At 38.0% G+C, this 16396-nt stretch overlaps 1 protein-coding gene across 20 annotated transcripts in view; it reads right to left on the reverse strand.

Moving 5' to 3' along the window:
- LOC106869890 (echinoderm microtubule-associated protein-like 2) overlaps nucleotides 1–14439 on the reverse strand; it is a 220070-nt gene extending 205631 nt beyond the window's left edge. For 12 of the 20 annotated variants that reach the window (XM_089359994.1, XM_089359988.1, XM_089359990.1 and 9 more), the window contains exon 1: nucleotides 14048–14316. In XM_089359994.1, coding sequence (XP_089216120.1) covers nucleotides 14048–14078 — 31 coding nt within the window. In that variant the 5' untranslated portion in view covers nucleotides 14079–14316. Of the gene's footprint in view, nucleotides 1–14047 lie in introns of all 20 variants that reach the window. The other 8 variants (XM_089359991.1, XM_089359979.1, XM_089359974.1 and 5 more) reach the window with 3 other exon arrangements.
- Nucleotides 14440–16396: the final 1957 nt, after the last annotated feature.

The raw sequence follows: 16396 nt of genomic DNA on the forward strand, positions 1-16396 counted from the left end.
AGTTTCTGGTACAACAGTTCAGAAATCAATTGAACCATTAACAGAAACAAGAAAAAAAATCTGAAAGTGCTTGGTGCTATGCATGGCTGGTGTTAATTTTGTAAGTAGCATTATTTATGATTGTTTCATCTAATATTAATGAATAAAAAAAATAAGTACAGTAAAGGCCTCATAGTTCAAAAGGAGAGGATGAAAAACTATATAGAGGAGCAAAGAAGCCTGTCCTTTTAAATGTGAATAAACAATTTCAAGATAATTTAAGGGGTTTTATTTCTATTTTCTAAGCATCTGCTTTTCTTGTTACTTGAAAAAATCTCAGCCAAATAATAACCTCGTGTTTTGCAAAATAATTCAACTAGAATTAGAAAAGGCCTAGAAACAATATCCTCTGTATTCCAGCTGTTCAATTCGCAATAAAAATTAATTAAAATAACAAGGCAGAAGTAATTGTAATAGAAATAATGAACTACTAAACAAAAGTTAATTTGCAAACTCAACAGTTGCTTGACAATTTAGACATCAATTAGCATATCAATTAGATGATATGATCAACAGTGTGTAACCCAAAGAGAAAATTATGGTAATTTTTAACAATAGCTATGTAAGAGCATCTGAAATTTGAATGAATGAAATTAAATGTAAAATATTTTTCCACAAAAAAGAAGACAAATAGACTATTCAATTACTCACTAAAATAGCATATGTCAATGAAAGTGTACATAAGAATATGAAGCAGATTTGCCTGTGTCAATAGAGCATTAGACCACAACTCAATTTACCAAGATGTAAATAGATACCACAAGTAGTGAAAGCTCAAAACTATAAAGAGTAGCAACACAGAAAAAGAATGAATCTGTTAAAATAGACTTGTAGAAATTGAAGAACACAATATAAAGCTATCACAGAACTTATAATCTTTCAATCCACATTTTCCATGCATTACTTTACTAGATTCAGACAATACACATTCATATTATAGATTGTAGTTGATGTCAAGTCATACAAACAGCAACTACCAGTTTTACATCAAACCAATAATGTGTATATCTACACATATACACAAATATATAAGGCACAGGCATGGCTGTATGTACATTAGGAATTTCACTCATAGATGGACACATTTTTTAACAACTTGCTTCATTATCATTATACTTTTTTATGCTTTTGGGGTCAATGAACTAAATACCAGTTGAGCACGTGGGTTAAAGTAATTGACTTACCTCCTCCCCTAAAATTTCTGGACTTGTACCAAAATCTGAAATCATTGTAAATGTTACACTCATGATTGAGAGATCATGGTTTCAATTCCTAGACTGTGTAGTATGTTGTGTTCTTGACCAAAACACTTCATCTCACATTGCTCTGCGATCACTCTTACATGCGATGCATGGCACACTGTGCATTTGTTCAGACAACATCAATTTGATGGAGGGAGTGAGCTAATGTACAGCACATACATTTGATCACTAAAAACAAACCGTTTGTGCCAGTCGTTCAGCAAAAGCTGAACACTCAGGTTATCTTCAATGGGAGAGTCCATCATCATCATTATTATTATTACATGTATTTAATACAGCATTCAGAAGCAATCAATTTAGAAAGACTGCTGAATAAAAGCTAGAGGAGGAGGAACCATTCCCACCAAATGAGTGGTCAAAATTTTAAATCAGCATGAATTTGAATCATTGCAAACTGAACCATCTTAAAATGAGGGCACCTTGTGAGTATAATTGTATGTGGTTATTGACAAGGTAGAACCTAATAACAAGAGGCCAGATATAGTTTTGGGGTCTGAAAAGGCAATAAAAGTAATCTTGATCAAACTTACAGTCTCATGGGAAAAAGAGTGTGACCAAGGCTTTGAACAGAAACATGCAAAGTATGAGCCTTCTGCAGGAAAATTCTCAAACTGTAAGACTGCAGAGAGAAGGGATGACAGTCATGGTTTTTCCCCAGTCAAGGCTAGCTATAGAGGATTCTCTGCTCAGTCAGTAAAGAGGATGCTTACAAACACTGGAATGAGGAAAGAAGCAAAGGGTGGCTGTGCACAGGATGGGAGAGGCAGCTGAAAAGAGCATTTTGCTGGTTGTGGAGCAAAAGAGAAGAGTTAAGCTGGAAGCCAGGAAGACATGATGAGCAATGATTTGGCCACCTCTGCTGACCCACCATTGGGATGGTTCAGTGTCAAAATACCTAATAATCATAGGATATTGTTTGATGACTTCAGCTCTTCCTGGCTATGGCTCCATTCACCTTGGTGAATGGGACCTTTTATGTATTATCTAATATGTGCGTGTACAAATACACATATATGTCATCATCATTTAACGTCTTTTTCATGCTGGCATGGGTTGGACAGTTTGACAGGAGTTGACCAGGTTGGCTGCTGTACCAGACTCCATTGTCTGTTTCGGTATGGCCTCTACAGCAGGATGCTCTTCCTAATGCCAACAACTTAAAAGAGTGTACTGGGTCCTCTCCATGCGACACCAGCACTAGTCCTCTCCATGCGACTCCAGCACTAGTCCTCTCCATGCGACACCAGCACTAGTCCTCTCCATGCGACACCAGCACTAGTCCTCTCCATGCGACACCAGCACTAGTCCTCTCCATGCGACACCAGCACTAGTCCTCTCCATGCGACACAAGCACTGACAGAGTCACTATGTACTTTGCAGAACAAAATGAAGCAAAAACCCCTCAACTGGGAGGAGTGAATAGTGTTGAGGTATGGTGGCTTTGTGCCAGTTGAGAGATTAAAGGTATAAAGGGACAGAGATAGGTGTCTTGCGGTAGATACACAGACACCCCAGATGGAAAGGAGAGGAGAGTGAATTATATTTATTATCATTGTTTTTTGACAACTACTTTTCCATGCTCACAAGGGTAAATTTTCTACAGCTTGATGCCCTTCTTATCACCAACCCTTACCTGTTCCCAAATTAGGTAATATTTTCCCATGGCCTGACATTTGAATGGAAGATTGGAAACTATCAACACTGCTTGTATATCAGTGATGCTCGTTCGCAACTATCATGCAATGTCAAATCAAGACGCAAACACACCCACCCACACAATGCATGTGCACACATACATCCCACATGTGCATATTTTTTTCCTGGCTCACTTTTTGTTTTGTGTATCTGCTTTCTTTTCCTCCCAGGTTTGCCTAGACTTTTCTCTGGTGTCTGAAGAAGAATTACGTCTGACACATAATACTCCATCACTTGAACATCAAACTAATAACCTTGACTGTGAAAGTCTCTTGTACTTTTGTTGTTTTCATTGTATGATAGGTTTTCAATTTCCATCTACCAAATTCACTCACAAGGTTTTGATCAATCTGGGGCTGTAGTGGAAGATACTTACCCACAGTGTCATGTAGTGGGACTGAACTGGAAACCATGAGGTTTAGGAAGCAAACTTCTTAACCACACAGAAAGTAGTCTTGTTTGATGTGCAGGAAAGGACTAGGTATATTCCATACACTGTACTCAGAGTAAACTATGGTCAAACATGAAATATAGTGGACTCATAGGCAGACTCAACAGAGAAGGTAAGCTTGTGTCAGAACTGTAATGCTGCATGGTAATAAGACATGGACCAAAGACCAGAAATAAATGAAACTAGCATGTTCTAGTGGCAGTTTAATGTTAGCATGCATGAACACCTGAGTACAAATGAGGCGAGAGAAAAACTGGTCCTAAGAGAAATCAGGTGTAGTGTATAAGAGAGAAGGCTGCACTAATACAGGTATGTGATGTTTATGGAGGATGATTGCTACGTAAGGAAGTAGAGTACTCCATGTTGGTGGAACTTGTGGAAGAGGGAGGCCAAGGAAGGCTTGGGATGAAGTTGTGAAGGCTGAACATGCTATATCTGATGGAGAAGATGAAACAAGAGTGTGCTGTCTGATGACATGTGGTGCTACAAAAGACCTGTCCATCCATAGTTAAATGCTCATTAACTCAAGAGTCATGATTAAGAAGCTGTAACACACACACTTGCTCACTGAAGCCTACCTTACTGTCTCCACTTCGCCTCCATACTTCCCATCTCTGTCAGTCACATCACACTTTCAGATAGGTAACCCTTATTGCTACTAAACACCTCTTCTTATCCTATCCCCTCTAAGATGCCTTCTGCCCTTCCTTTCCATCACTGCACTCACTCTTCCTCCCACCTATCCTCTCTCCCCAATGCTTCCCCACCTGGGAAGCACTGCAGCATTTATATTTTGCACTTCTCCTCCTCCTCCCACCTCTAAAGTACCTTGCAGTGACTATTTGCTCCACTGCTCTCATACACCCACTGCCATTTTCCCACAGCTTCCCCCTTCTCATCGTGGGATGAGAGTATTATAGAATATGTTGTAGGGGAAGAGATTTGACAAGGTCAAAGAGTGTGCAGGTAGGTTTATGAGGACATAAGGGAAGGGAATACAATAGGTGATGAGTCCCAATGGGGGTGAAGGGGGAGGCATTGAAAGATGGTGGGGAGTAAAGACCATCAGAGGATAGACTGTGTGTAGGAGGTGAGAAGCATAGACAAAAAAGACCTGCCTTTATGGCCACAATTGTACTTAGCAGGGACAGGTCATCTCAAGTAAAGTAGATCACCAGTTATCCTGGTTGTCATCTCTTTTGTGAGGATATATACAGACACACATCAATATATACATAAGTGTGCGTGTGTGTGAGAGAGAGTATATATAAATATATATAGTTCAAATTTACAAAAGACAAAGACAAGTGAGGGAACAACAAACAGCTGTATTAGTTTGACAAAAAGGTCTTTGATGTTTTGAGCCTATACCCTTCAACAGAAAGGGTTGAAAGGATAAAAATGGAGAGAAAATGAAAACATGGAGAGATAAAAAAAAAAATGTGTAGGGAATTAATGGTTCAAAATGATGAAATGACCAGAAGAAAGAGGATGAGTGAAGGGGAGATAACAGTGACATGACTAAATTAGGGTGTGCAAGAACGTGTGTATGAAAGAATGAAGTAGGTGAGTGTGTATGTGTGAATGGGAGCAAGCACGTGTGCGAGCTTAAAATTATGTGAGCATGTGTATAAGTAACCCAATGCATGTATTGTGTAGAGTGATGTGCATCATGTTTGTGTGTGTGTGTGTGTGTGTGTATGGGTGTGCATGTGAGGCTGCATGTAGTGTATGTGCAAACATTTGCATGTAGCAGTTAATGTGTGCTTGTTTGAATGGTGTGTGCACATGTGTGACCCTATACTGTTTGTGTTTATGTGTGAAAGTTGTATGTGTTTATGTGTTGTATGCATGTGTATATTGTGTTTCTGCATGCGTGCATATGCATTATGTGTGATCTTAGGAGTGGATACTGTGTTGTGGGTGAATACGTGGAGGTGCAAGGTGGGATAAGGGTGACGAGAGTTAGGAGTTGGGTGGTATTGGGTGCTAGTGTGTGTGGGGTGGGAAGGTGTGAGAGTGTACATAATGGTGCGAGGTGTGGGTACAGGGAAGTATTGGGTGCTAGTGTGTGTGTGTGTGTGTGTGTGATGTGAGTAGAGTTGAATGGTGTGCATGGGTATTTATTTAGTGGTGTATGTGTGGTGAGAGTAATGAGTTAAGCAGTGTACAAGTGTGGGGTGGAGGGGAAGAGCAGTTAAAGGTGTGAGATGTGTGAGGTTGGTTTTAAATGAAGTGTGGTGGCGAATTAAGGTCATAAGGAGCAAAGGAAAAAAGAGAGATCAATTCCTGTTCACAGCAGAGGTGGGAGTCCGGGTGGCCTCTGTGGAAAGACGGTCTGAACACAGACAAATGTTGTAGCAAATGACTGGTTGCACAGAAGTAGTATGAGAGCAGGGAGTCATTGCCTAGTGATGTCTTGGAGGAGGTCAGTGAACCGGTCAGCCAAGTGGTATCTTGTTTGACCAACATACAGAAAACGACACAGAGCAACAGATGTCATTGCTAGAGGTGTAGGTAAAGGAGTTAGTGATATGGCAGGGGCAGTGGTAGGTGCCAATGAGGATAATGATGTTGGTGAGGTAGGGGCAAGAGCAACGGCATGGGTGAGAGCAAGGGAAAGAGCCAGGCATAAGGAAGAAACTATAGACCAGAAGGTCACGCAAATTACAGCTGCGTTTGAAGGAGAGAAGGGGTGGGTTAGGGTAGATGAGGGAGGTGAAGTTAGAGAAGACGGAAGGGTCAGACCGGAGTTAATGAAAGGCTTGGATAATGGTATGTTAGAAGGGTGGCAGATGAGGGGAAAAGGGAGGCAGGTAAAAGTGGGGCAGGTGCAGTGAGAGAGAGAGCATCAGCGACCCACACCTACACTCATACAGCTGGGGGGGGGGGTGTACATACGCGCGCGAAGGGATGCTGAAAAGTTCCTGGCTTTAGGTAAAAGAAAATACAGGAGGAGCAGTTTCTGATTTTATTCAACATATTCTCTTCTCAGATTCACACACTTATTGCAGCAGTCCTTCAATTTTTCTAAGCCCTGTAAAATAGGTTGGGCCTCCAACTAGGCCTTTTGTGATGCCCTTAAAAGCCAGGAACTTTCCAGCATCTCCTCATACACACACATACACACACAACCTCACCAGCCATGGATCTAAAGTCACTCAAGTCCCTTTCCAAGTCAACCCAAACTGAAAGGCACCACCAGCTTCCTGTTGAGTCCTGAAATACGATTTCACTTTTAATAATCCCATGCAATTTATCTCAACCAATAGCAGTCCAGTTTACAGTAGCCATCTTGAACTTCCTGCACCTCTCCATTCAGCTGCCAGGGTCAGACGAGTTAAGTTTCTGTAAGAAACCTACAAACCTAAGTTGCATGGGACAGAATCAAACTGTTTTAAATAATATTTATATCTGTGTATCTTTTATCTTTCATGGACCAGCCATCTGAGTTGACAGCAGTATGATAGATAAAGCAATCAAGAATTACTCCATCTGTCATACATAAAAGACAGAAATCCCCTGGTCCATCAGGAATTACAACCAAAATATTTAAAATATTTGGCAGTGGGATGTGGCCTTGTCACCTGTACAGTTAATCAGGTTGTACTGAAAGGGTACGCTACCCAACAACTGATATGGCAGCATTATAGTCAACAGCTACAAAGGTAAAGCAGCTATCTTAGAAGTAATTACAGAAGCATCAAATTGCTGGACCAGGTGAAAGTTACTGAAAGAATTGTAGTTCAATTAAACTGGAAGAGAATTAACCTCAATGAGATGAAGCTTGGTTTTGTGCCAGAGAGAAGTACTACTGCTGTTCTCTTTCTAGTAAGGCAAATACAGAAATATTTAGCCAAAAATAATAAACTGTTGTACTTGGCATTCATCAACCTAAACAAAGCCTTCAACAGGATCACTCACTCCCTGATTTAGTGATCACTGCAGAAGCTAGGAATAGACAAATGGCTGGAGTGAGCCATTCAGCCATAAACAAAATGCCATCAATAAGGTGAGAATTAGTAGTAAGTCTAGCAATGAATTCAATATTGTTCCCCATGCTATAACAGAGGAGTTTCAGATTAATTGCCTATTGAAACTACTCTATGATGAAGACTGTTCCTAAACCTGAATCTGTAGTATAATCAGGAAAGAAATTCCAAGCATGGAAACCAAACCTGGAATCAAAGACGTTATAGCAAAGATCAAAGTTCTTGTAAGCAGGAAAATTGACAGGCTGCTACTCCCTTCAAGAAAATGGCCTTGTTCAATATGTATAGAAGTCAGAGGTGGAAATTCCATATAATGTAGACAGTATAAGCTTTGGGCATATAAGAGGTGCAATTGAATCACAGGAAGGTTAACAGAGAACAGACTTTGTAGCAGATGCATCAGAGCAATATTAAGAACACATGGGAAATAGAGTTTCTTTTTAATGCCTAAAAGAATCCTGGTAATAGAAACTATCTACAGATAGTTTTGGTTATCAAGGTGATCTAATTAGCAGTGAAGGATGTTCTCAACATATAATTACTTAAAAAGAACCAGCTGGAGAAAGCTCAGGAAGCTGTTACCTCTGTTGGTAATAAAAGTGTTCTCTCTAGGAGTGAAAGACATATTGTACGAGGCAGTGTATGAACAGCAATGTTACATATTAGGGAGACATAGGCCATGAGTACAGAAGACTAGACATCTAGACATACAAAGACTAGACAGAAGCTAGCATGCTACATTAGATGTGCAAAATCAGTGTGCATGTATGACAAGGTGTAAGTGTGTTGAGAGAAAAACTAGGCATAAGAGGTATCAGATGTGGTGTGCAAGAGACAACTGTGCTGGTATGGCCATGTGATGTATATTGTGAAAACAGACCGTGGATGTTGAGCCTGATGGAGGAGATGTCAATTTGACAATTTGCTGTGCTCAAGATCATCCTTCTTGCCAAACTGAAGCTCTAAAAAGATTGTTTATATGTAATTGTATAGTAAGTATATAAACAGAACAAATTTAGTTGTTCCTCTGTAGACAGAAAACAAAAAACCTTAATTTTCAAACCTTGCTGAGTTTATCAGGTGTCTACATGAATTTTACCAATACCAGAGAAACAAGCAACCAATCTGTTTACATAACTTACAGTAGCTACAAAGAATTGGACCTCAGTGTTTTACTTATTATCAGGGGCCTACCAACAGAGATCTCAGTGCACACAGTTTGAAGGCATGATATATGTAACCTATGTGGTAGGAATTTAAACAGGGCAAATTTAGCTATTTCTCCATAGACTGAAAAGTGAGGAACAACCTTAATCGCTTTTTTACTTGGCACCTTACTAGGGTCTCATCAGATGCATCTACATCAATTTGACTAACCCCAGAGAAAGAAGAAACCAATCTGTTTATGACAACACCACCTCTGCACCTAATCTGTCCCTGTCAAGCCTTCCCTAAATCTCATCCCCCTGACACCTATCCTACCATCACGTTTCTAACTACAGTACTATTCATTAAACTGCTCTAATTCTCAGAGCAGAACTGCACATATTTCATACCCTTTTGAGCTACTAGTATATCTTTCTCCTTGGAATTGCTTTCTTTTGTCACCAATCACACAGCTTCAGTATCATCCTTTCTTACTTTATTTTTCACAACCTTTTCCCATTAGCTACATCATATGACCGCTGTCTCATATTTAAACACCTCACATTTTCCAGTAGCTGCAATCATTCTCAAAACCCTCTCATATCTACCATCAGTGACCACCCCACACCTTTGTTTGGCACTATATCAATCATTTTCAATATCTAACCTCCATCTCTATCACTGCACCTCCCTCTCTCCCTATTTTTCATCTATTGCTTACTATACTGCAGCTCTCCTCCACCCCCATTTTTCTACTGCTACATCCTCCTCCCTGGTCTACTATTTCTTTCACCTTACCCTAAAACTGAGATTCGCCATTGACCACACCTCTCCCTTTCTGTTCACCATTCACTGAGTTCTCCAGTCCCTCCCCTCAATCATCTGTAACTTTCCTTTTGCACTAACAAACTTAAACACCTACCCTTTCCCGATACTCTGTCCCTATTTCCTTATATTCACACTTTTATACCTTGAGGGTATGCCCTAACACCTTGTCTCTACCATCTTATTCTCTCTTGCAGTAACTACATATTTCCTCCACAGCAAGAGACTATCTCCTGTCCCCTCTATCATACTTTAGCCTCTCAACACTTAGTGAAAGTGGAGAAGGAGGTGATATAAAACCACCTCCTCCTCCACTCGGTAGAAGGGGACTTGTTTTATGAGTTACTTGGTGACCTCACTCCTGCCACAAAAAAGCACCCAATACAATCTGTAAAGAAGTTGGCATTAGTAAGAGCATCCAGACTTAGAAACCAGGCCAAGCAGGCATTGATACTTGATGCAGTCCTCTGGTACATCAGATCGTGTCAAACCATTCAACCCATGGCAGAATGGAAAAAGGACATTATATGAATGTATGTATAAGCATAGCTGCATGGTAAGAAGTTTGCTTCCCAACCACGTGGTTCCAGGTACTGTCCTACTGCGTGGCATCTTGGGCAAGTGTCTTCTGCTATAGCCTTGAGCTGACCAAAGCCTTGTGACAGAAGCCTGTTGTATATATGTGTGTTTGTGTGTGTGTGTGTTCCCCCCCACCATTGCTTGACAACCGATCTTGGTGTGTTTACATCCCCGTAACTTAGCAGCTTGGGAAAAGAACCAACAGAATAAATACTAGGTTTGCAAAGAATAAGTCCCGGGGTCAAATTGTCCGACTAAAGGTGGTGCTCCAGCATGGCCAAAGTCAAATGACTGAAACAAGTAAAAGAATAAATAAATATACATACTCACACAAGCTTCCATACTGCTTCTGTTGACCAAATTTCACTCAAAGAATCATCTCAACACTATTGTAAAAGACATTTTCCCAAAATACTATGTAGTGGCACCAAACCAAGAACTTGGTTACAGAGCAAACTGTTTACCCACACAATCACACCTGTACCTATGTTATGGATAAGTATTTTGGAAACCCCACAGCTATTATACCATTCTCTAAGATTGCTTTCGAGTCTAGTCACATTAGCTTTTCCTTTAATGAAAATTAAGATCTAATATAGTGCATTAAGTTTTGGTAAACCTTTAACAAAGTAGTTGTAGTCACAGAATAACAGTCTTTGATTTCATCTCAATGGTTAAAACTTTACTGTTTCAAACAAAATACAAATTTAAAAGTAATTATAGCTCATAGATCTCTATAAACTTCAAACCATTTAACAATTCTTTAAAATAACTTTGGAATTTCCACAAGCACTGTTAGTGGAAAGTAATGAATGTATCAATAAAAACGTCAGAATAAAGTTGTTAATTTCTAATAATCTAAGTATAGATTTGTATGTTTGTACATATTATTGCTTGTGTATAAAGTTTGAAAAGATCTAGGGCTAAGAAGAGGCCCAGTGGTCCTGCTGTTGAGTAGGAGGTACTCTTTTTAACAAGTAGTAGCATACTTTCCAAGAGATAATTAGGGGTAAATAAAAAAACTGAAAATAATTTTTTTTCATGCCTAATAGTAATTTCCCATGTTAAAGTAATTTAGAAAAACATTTCCGGGAAAAAAGAAAACTGAAAACACTTATGGGGAAGGGCGAATTATCTGCAGTGGGGGCGAGGGGTTGAATAATAAAAAGCTTGAACAAAAAAAATTAAAATTCAGGAAATTAACTAAAGCACCAAAAAAATTCTTCGGTCGTCTTGTTTCGATATTGTTGTTAAAATCTCCGTATTTTTCCACGTTACATACCTGCTTTAATGAAATTACCACACTTCAATATACAATATCTTTAAAATTGAGGGGGAGCTTGAGAGGGGGAGGGGAGTAAATTTTGAAATTTATTAATTTATTTATTTATTTTGGCAAATTTGTAATTTCGGACATGTAAAACCTAGGAATCCGAATAAACTTCAGAAAAATGCATTTTTCAAGGTGAGGTGCGAATCTAACCCTCTAAAACTAAGAAACTATATATTTTACAGTAATTTACTAACAGACCATGTCATATTTATTGCCTAGTTTTGAATATTAATTGTCTTGACCTGATCGACATCAGGATCCTGTGGCCAGTTCACACATTGACAAGCTTCTCTCATTATCTTCGGCTTCCATCGTAAGTCTAGCTCGGTTAAGTGTACGTTAAAGTTAGTGATGTTATGCAAATTATTAATTTACACATCATTAAAAATCTATCTTGGTTATTCAAGAGTAATAACCAAGTATTTCGCAAGGATTTTTTTATAAGTAAATATAAAAATGCACGCTCAATACAGAAACCGGTGTGAACAACACACTTCGTCTTACGTATACAGGATCAAGACAAAAATATTTTCATTTATATATGTGTGTGTGTGTGTGTGTGTGTGTGTGTGTGTGTGTGTGTGTGTGTGTGTGTGTGTTATATGTATATGTGTGTGTGTGTGTGTGTTGTAACACTGAGTTATGTTTCAGAGCTTCAAACAAACTAACAACTGCGAACGGCAGTTTCGGAATCTATGCCCAGCGTGGGATGACGACTGGGGTTGTATGTAGATGAATGATGAACAAGGATAAACAATATTGACAAGACTCCAAATTCACAGGAAAGAAGAAATGAGACTCGTGTGACATTCAGGCTTTTTTCCCAAAATAGTAAATTGAGAAACAAGTGATGGGTTACGGCTGACAATAATAATTTAGTGGCAGACGCGACTCACATGTAGTAAACGTGTGGAGTTTATTATGCGCAGTATTTGGCAGTTGTTGAGGGTAAAAGAACAAGACAAGAGACGAATGTTTATTGAAGTTAAACCAAAGTCATTTAGTTTTAAAGGCCTTCTTTATAATATAGGGGAACAGAAGGGAACTTAATATTGGAGAGGGTGTGTCAAACACCGAGAAGGGTTTTATCACTGGAATTAGAAGCTTCGTTCATATATAGTGTGTATGCGTTTCAATTTCTAAAATATATTTCTCTTAAAAATACTTTACATCATAAACATTGTTCTAAAATTTAGAAAATAGTTATAAATAATTGATCGATAATATGAACGAATAAGAAACCGGTGCAAACCCTTTCCTTTAAGGTGTGTGTATTATATTTCAAAACAAAAGCCACAAGTGGCTAATTACACTTAATAAACCACAGACAAACCGTAGTAATTCTTAATACGGTTTGACGATGAACAGATAATTTGCAAAAGATTGGTTTATCATTTACGGAAGTATATTTATGAAAAAAATACTGAAAGTAAATAGCTTCCTTGTATCTGAAGAAGAAAAAAAGTGAAGATAATGAAAGAAATGGAGTAACGACAGTTCAAAGCCGATTCGGGGTGGGAATAACAGGACATAACTGTTACAGACATTAGTGAAACATATTTATTTTGTAGATATATATATATGTATATGTACAGTATGTTTATACATACACACTATGCATATACAGTATGTATATATGCATATAATAGTAGCATGTACATGTGTATATATGCATATAATAGTAGCATGTACATGTGTATATATTCATATAATAGTAGCATGTACATGTGTATATATTCATATAATAGTAGCATGTACATGTGTATATATTCATATAATAGTAGCATGTACATGTGTATATATACAGTATGAACATATTGACGGCAATGGGCAGAAATAGAATTGTAATTTGCCGGTTATGATAAACATGACTGTTACAATAAAGATACTACATAATATTCTGTAGAAGTAGACATCGACTAAAATTAAACTTTAATAAGTTTATGGTCGAGGCCTTTCGGTGATTATTCACCGAAGTGAAAATGTTTGGTTTCATGGTGTTAGTTTCACAATTATTAATCGACAATACATACAGATAATTACTAAAAAAAAAACGTATTTGCCACAAATATTAACAGTAATTTAATACCAGCAAGAGAGTTATCAGAAGTTAATATTGAAAGAAAAAAAAAAGGAGTTTATGTTGGCGGCATTACCATTTGGAAAATATTAAGAGAATCATTTTAAAAGATTTAAAGATAATGTGAGGAGGCAGTAAGTAAAACAAATGGATTTATCTACTAATGAAGAGAGTAAGGAACAATAAAAGAATAGGTCCCTTTTACTTAAACAATTCAGTTGAACTGTCAATTTTTATAAAGACAGAACAGTCGTCAGTCGGTCTGTTTCTTCCATTATCATAGATGCCAGGATAGAGTTACAACAGGAGAACATTAAAAAGGTGCCCAGTTGTTTAAAACAACGAAAGAAATATCTCTAGAGTGAGATATATTTGGGTAAGAATAATAATAATGACTTAATGTCTGTTGAATAAGAATGTCTTCGTTTCCAAGACGTAAAAAAAATGTCTCAGAATTTCGGTAAGAAGGGAAGAAGTAGATTAGGTCTAAAGAACTAAGAAATAATACGAAATATAATGAAAAACATAATTAAAAGATAGTGAAAGACAACGTTGTATAAATGATAAGAAAATTGGCAACCGGACGGGAAAATGATGACTGTGAAGAAATATTTTGGAATTAATAAAACAATTTTGTTTACATACCAGCATCACTTGCAGAGAAGCTTTCCTCCATCGCAGCTAAAATAAGAGCTTTTTTTTTTTAAGTAAATCTAGAATATCTTCATCCAGCAGAATTGAGGCAAACTGTGTTTAATAGTAGTAAACTGTGGTTAATATATATTTATGGAGTTATAAACATCAATAAGTATAGAGGAGGCCTTGTTAGAGAAGTGACGAGAGTCAGCAGAAAGGATTTTTAACCTATCTGCCCAGTTTGTCTAAAACTAAAGGAAATAAGAACTGCTGCTGCTGATGATGGTGGTAGTACGGGAGGGGGTGCTGCTGCTGATGGTAGTGGTGGTGGTGGTGGTGGTAGTAGTGACAGTGACGCTGATGATGATAATCGTAGTGGTGGTGACAGTGGTGTTACACACAAGAACAATTGTAATTACACCGAACAACTCCTGCTATTCTTACTCAACCATTTCACATTTTTATACTGTATAAACTGAAAAACGTTTTGTTTCTACCCTTGGTCAGCTGGAAATTAATGAGCAAAACACCCGTAATTAGATCCAAAATTGTTATGTTCACAGGAAGTATGCCGTAATAATGACTGGTACACAAATCTTAGCCATTTCAATTAAATGCATGCCCTGCAGCTTTATTAATGAATAAAGAAAGAAAACTTGCCTTTTTTTAGTGAAACTTGTGTCCCAGAAATAAATGTTTTAAAGTTAAAACATACTTGTGTGTGCAAATATTCAAAAATAATAAAAGAATAGTATATTAAAAACTAGATGGAAATTTTCTATGGACCAGTTGTGTGAAGAGCAAAACCCTTTCATTCTGGGATTTCAAGAGGAGCATTTAAATTGTGAGTCACAAATTTCTTATAAAAGTGAATTAAGATAGAAAGAAAGTATGTATGTGGATGCATGTGAGTGTACATGTGTGTGTATATGTAGGCATGTATATTTGTTATATATTGTATATATGGTGAAAAGAGCACTGATAAAGGAAGAACCAATCCTTTTTTATGCTAGTTGTGCAGCTAAATAAAACCTTCAAAGTATACTTTTGAAAAATTTTCCCGTATTTATGGATGTGTGGAAAATGTTTATTCCACAGGCAACTAAGAACAGGAAAACATGTGGGCACAATATCCAGGAAAGATATAATATCATAACATTGGCAAAATATATATGACTTTTGACAAAAAAGACTGCACAAGCCTTTACTGCAACAGCAATAGGTGATGCAGACTTTGTTTAGCAGGAAAAAATATCGTACTGAAGAGCTCCTTCCACCTTGGTGCTTACATGAAATCTGAAAATGAAGCTTGCTACTCCTGTCCTCATGAGTGAAAGTTTACTTTAACCAGCTAGTTGGATATATCCTGAATACAAGGATTGGTTCTTAATAGTCCCCTGCACTTAAAAAGAAAATGTATACACAAACATGCATATACATGACCACAAATGGGTTTTTAAAAACCTCTCCCCATCCTGCTCCCCTAACTTTCTTATGCATCTATTTATCTTTCTCTCTATTTCCACCTCATCATTGCTTCCCCCCATCTTCTCCCTACCATCAAACACATTAAACTGGAATGAACAATTTGGGACCTGAAAACTGACATGGCTAAAAGGGATCAATCTTGGGGACATAGCTCTGATGGGCTTTAGAACCATCCTTACTCACTTTTCTTTTACTTTCTTTTACTTGTTTCAGTCATTTGACTGTGGCCATGCTGGAGCACCGCCTTTAGTCGAGCAAATCGACCCCAGAACTTATTCTTTGTAAGCCTAGTACTTATTCTATAGGTCTCTTTTGCCGAACCACTAAGTTACGGGGACGTAAACACACCGGCATCGGTTGTCAAGCGATGGTAGTGGGGACAAACACAGACACGCAAACATATATATACATATATACGACGGGCTTCTTTCAGTTTCCGTCTACCAAATCCACTCACAAGGCTTTGGTCGGCCCGAGGCTATAGTAGAAGACACTTGCCCAAGGTGCCATGCAGTGGGACTGAACCCGGAGCCATGTGGTTGGTAAGCAAGCTACTTACCACACAGCCACTCCTACGCCTATTTATTTTTTGTTCTATTAATGTTTTCTTTGACTCTTGTTCTAGTGTTCTACAATAACTCTGAGACCCATAGCATGGGTGTGGCATTTTCAGGCCTCTAGTAGCAAAGTGCAAGCAATGCTTTTCCATTCAAACTGATTTTTCATACTTTTTGTATCTTTTCCAAAAAGCTGCATCAAATGAGAAGTTGTTACCATATCTAGACTACTTTTCCATAAATGTGTAGATAAATCAAAAGCCTTGTCTAGCACTTTACTCCACATTTTAAGAACAACTAAGAACTCACAAGC

The sequence above is a fragment of the Octopus bimaculoides genome, chromosome 11 (genome assembly GCF_046866305.1).
Source record: "Octopus bimaculoides isolate indiv1 chromosome 11, ASM4686630v1, whole genome shotgun sequence".
Taxonomy (NCBI): Eukaryota; Metazoa; Mollusca; class Cephalopoda; order Octopoda; family Octopodidae; genus Octopus; species Octopus bimaculoides.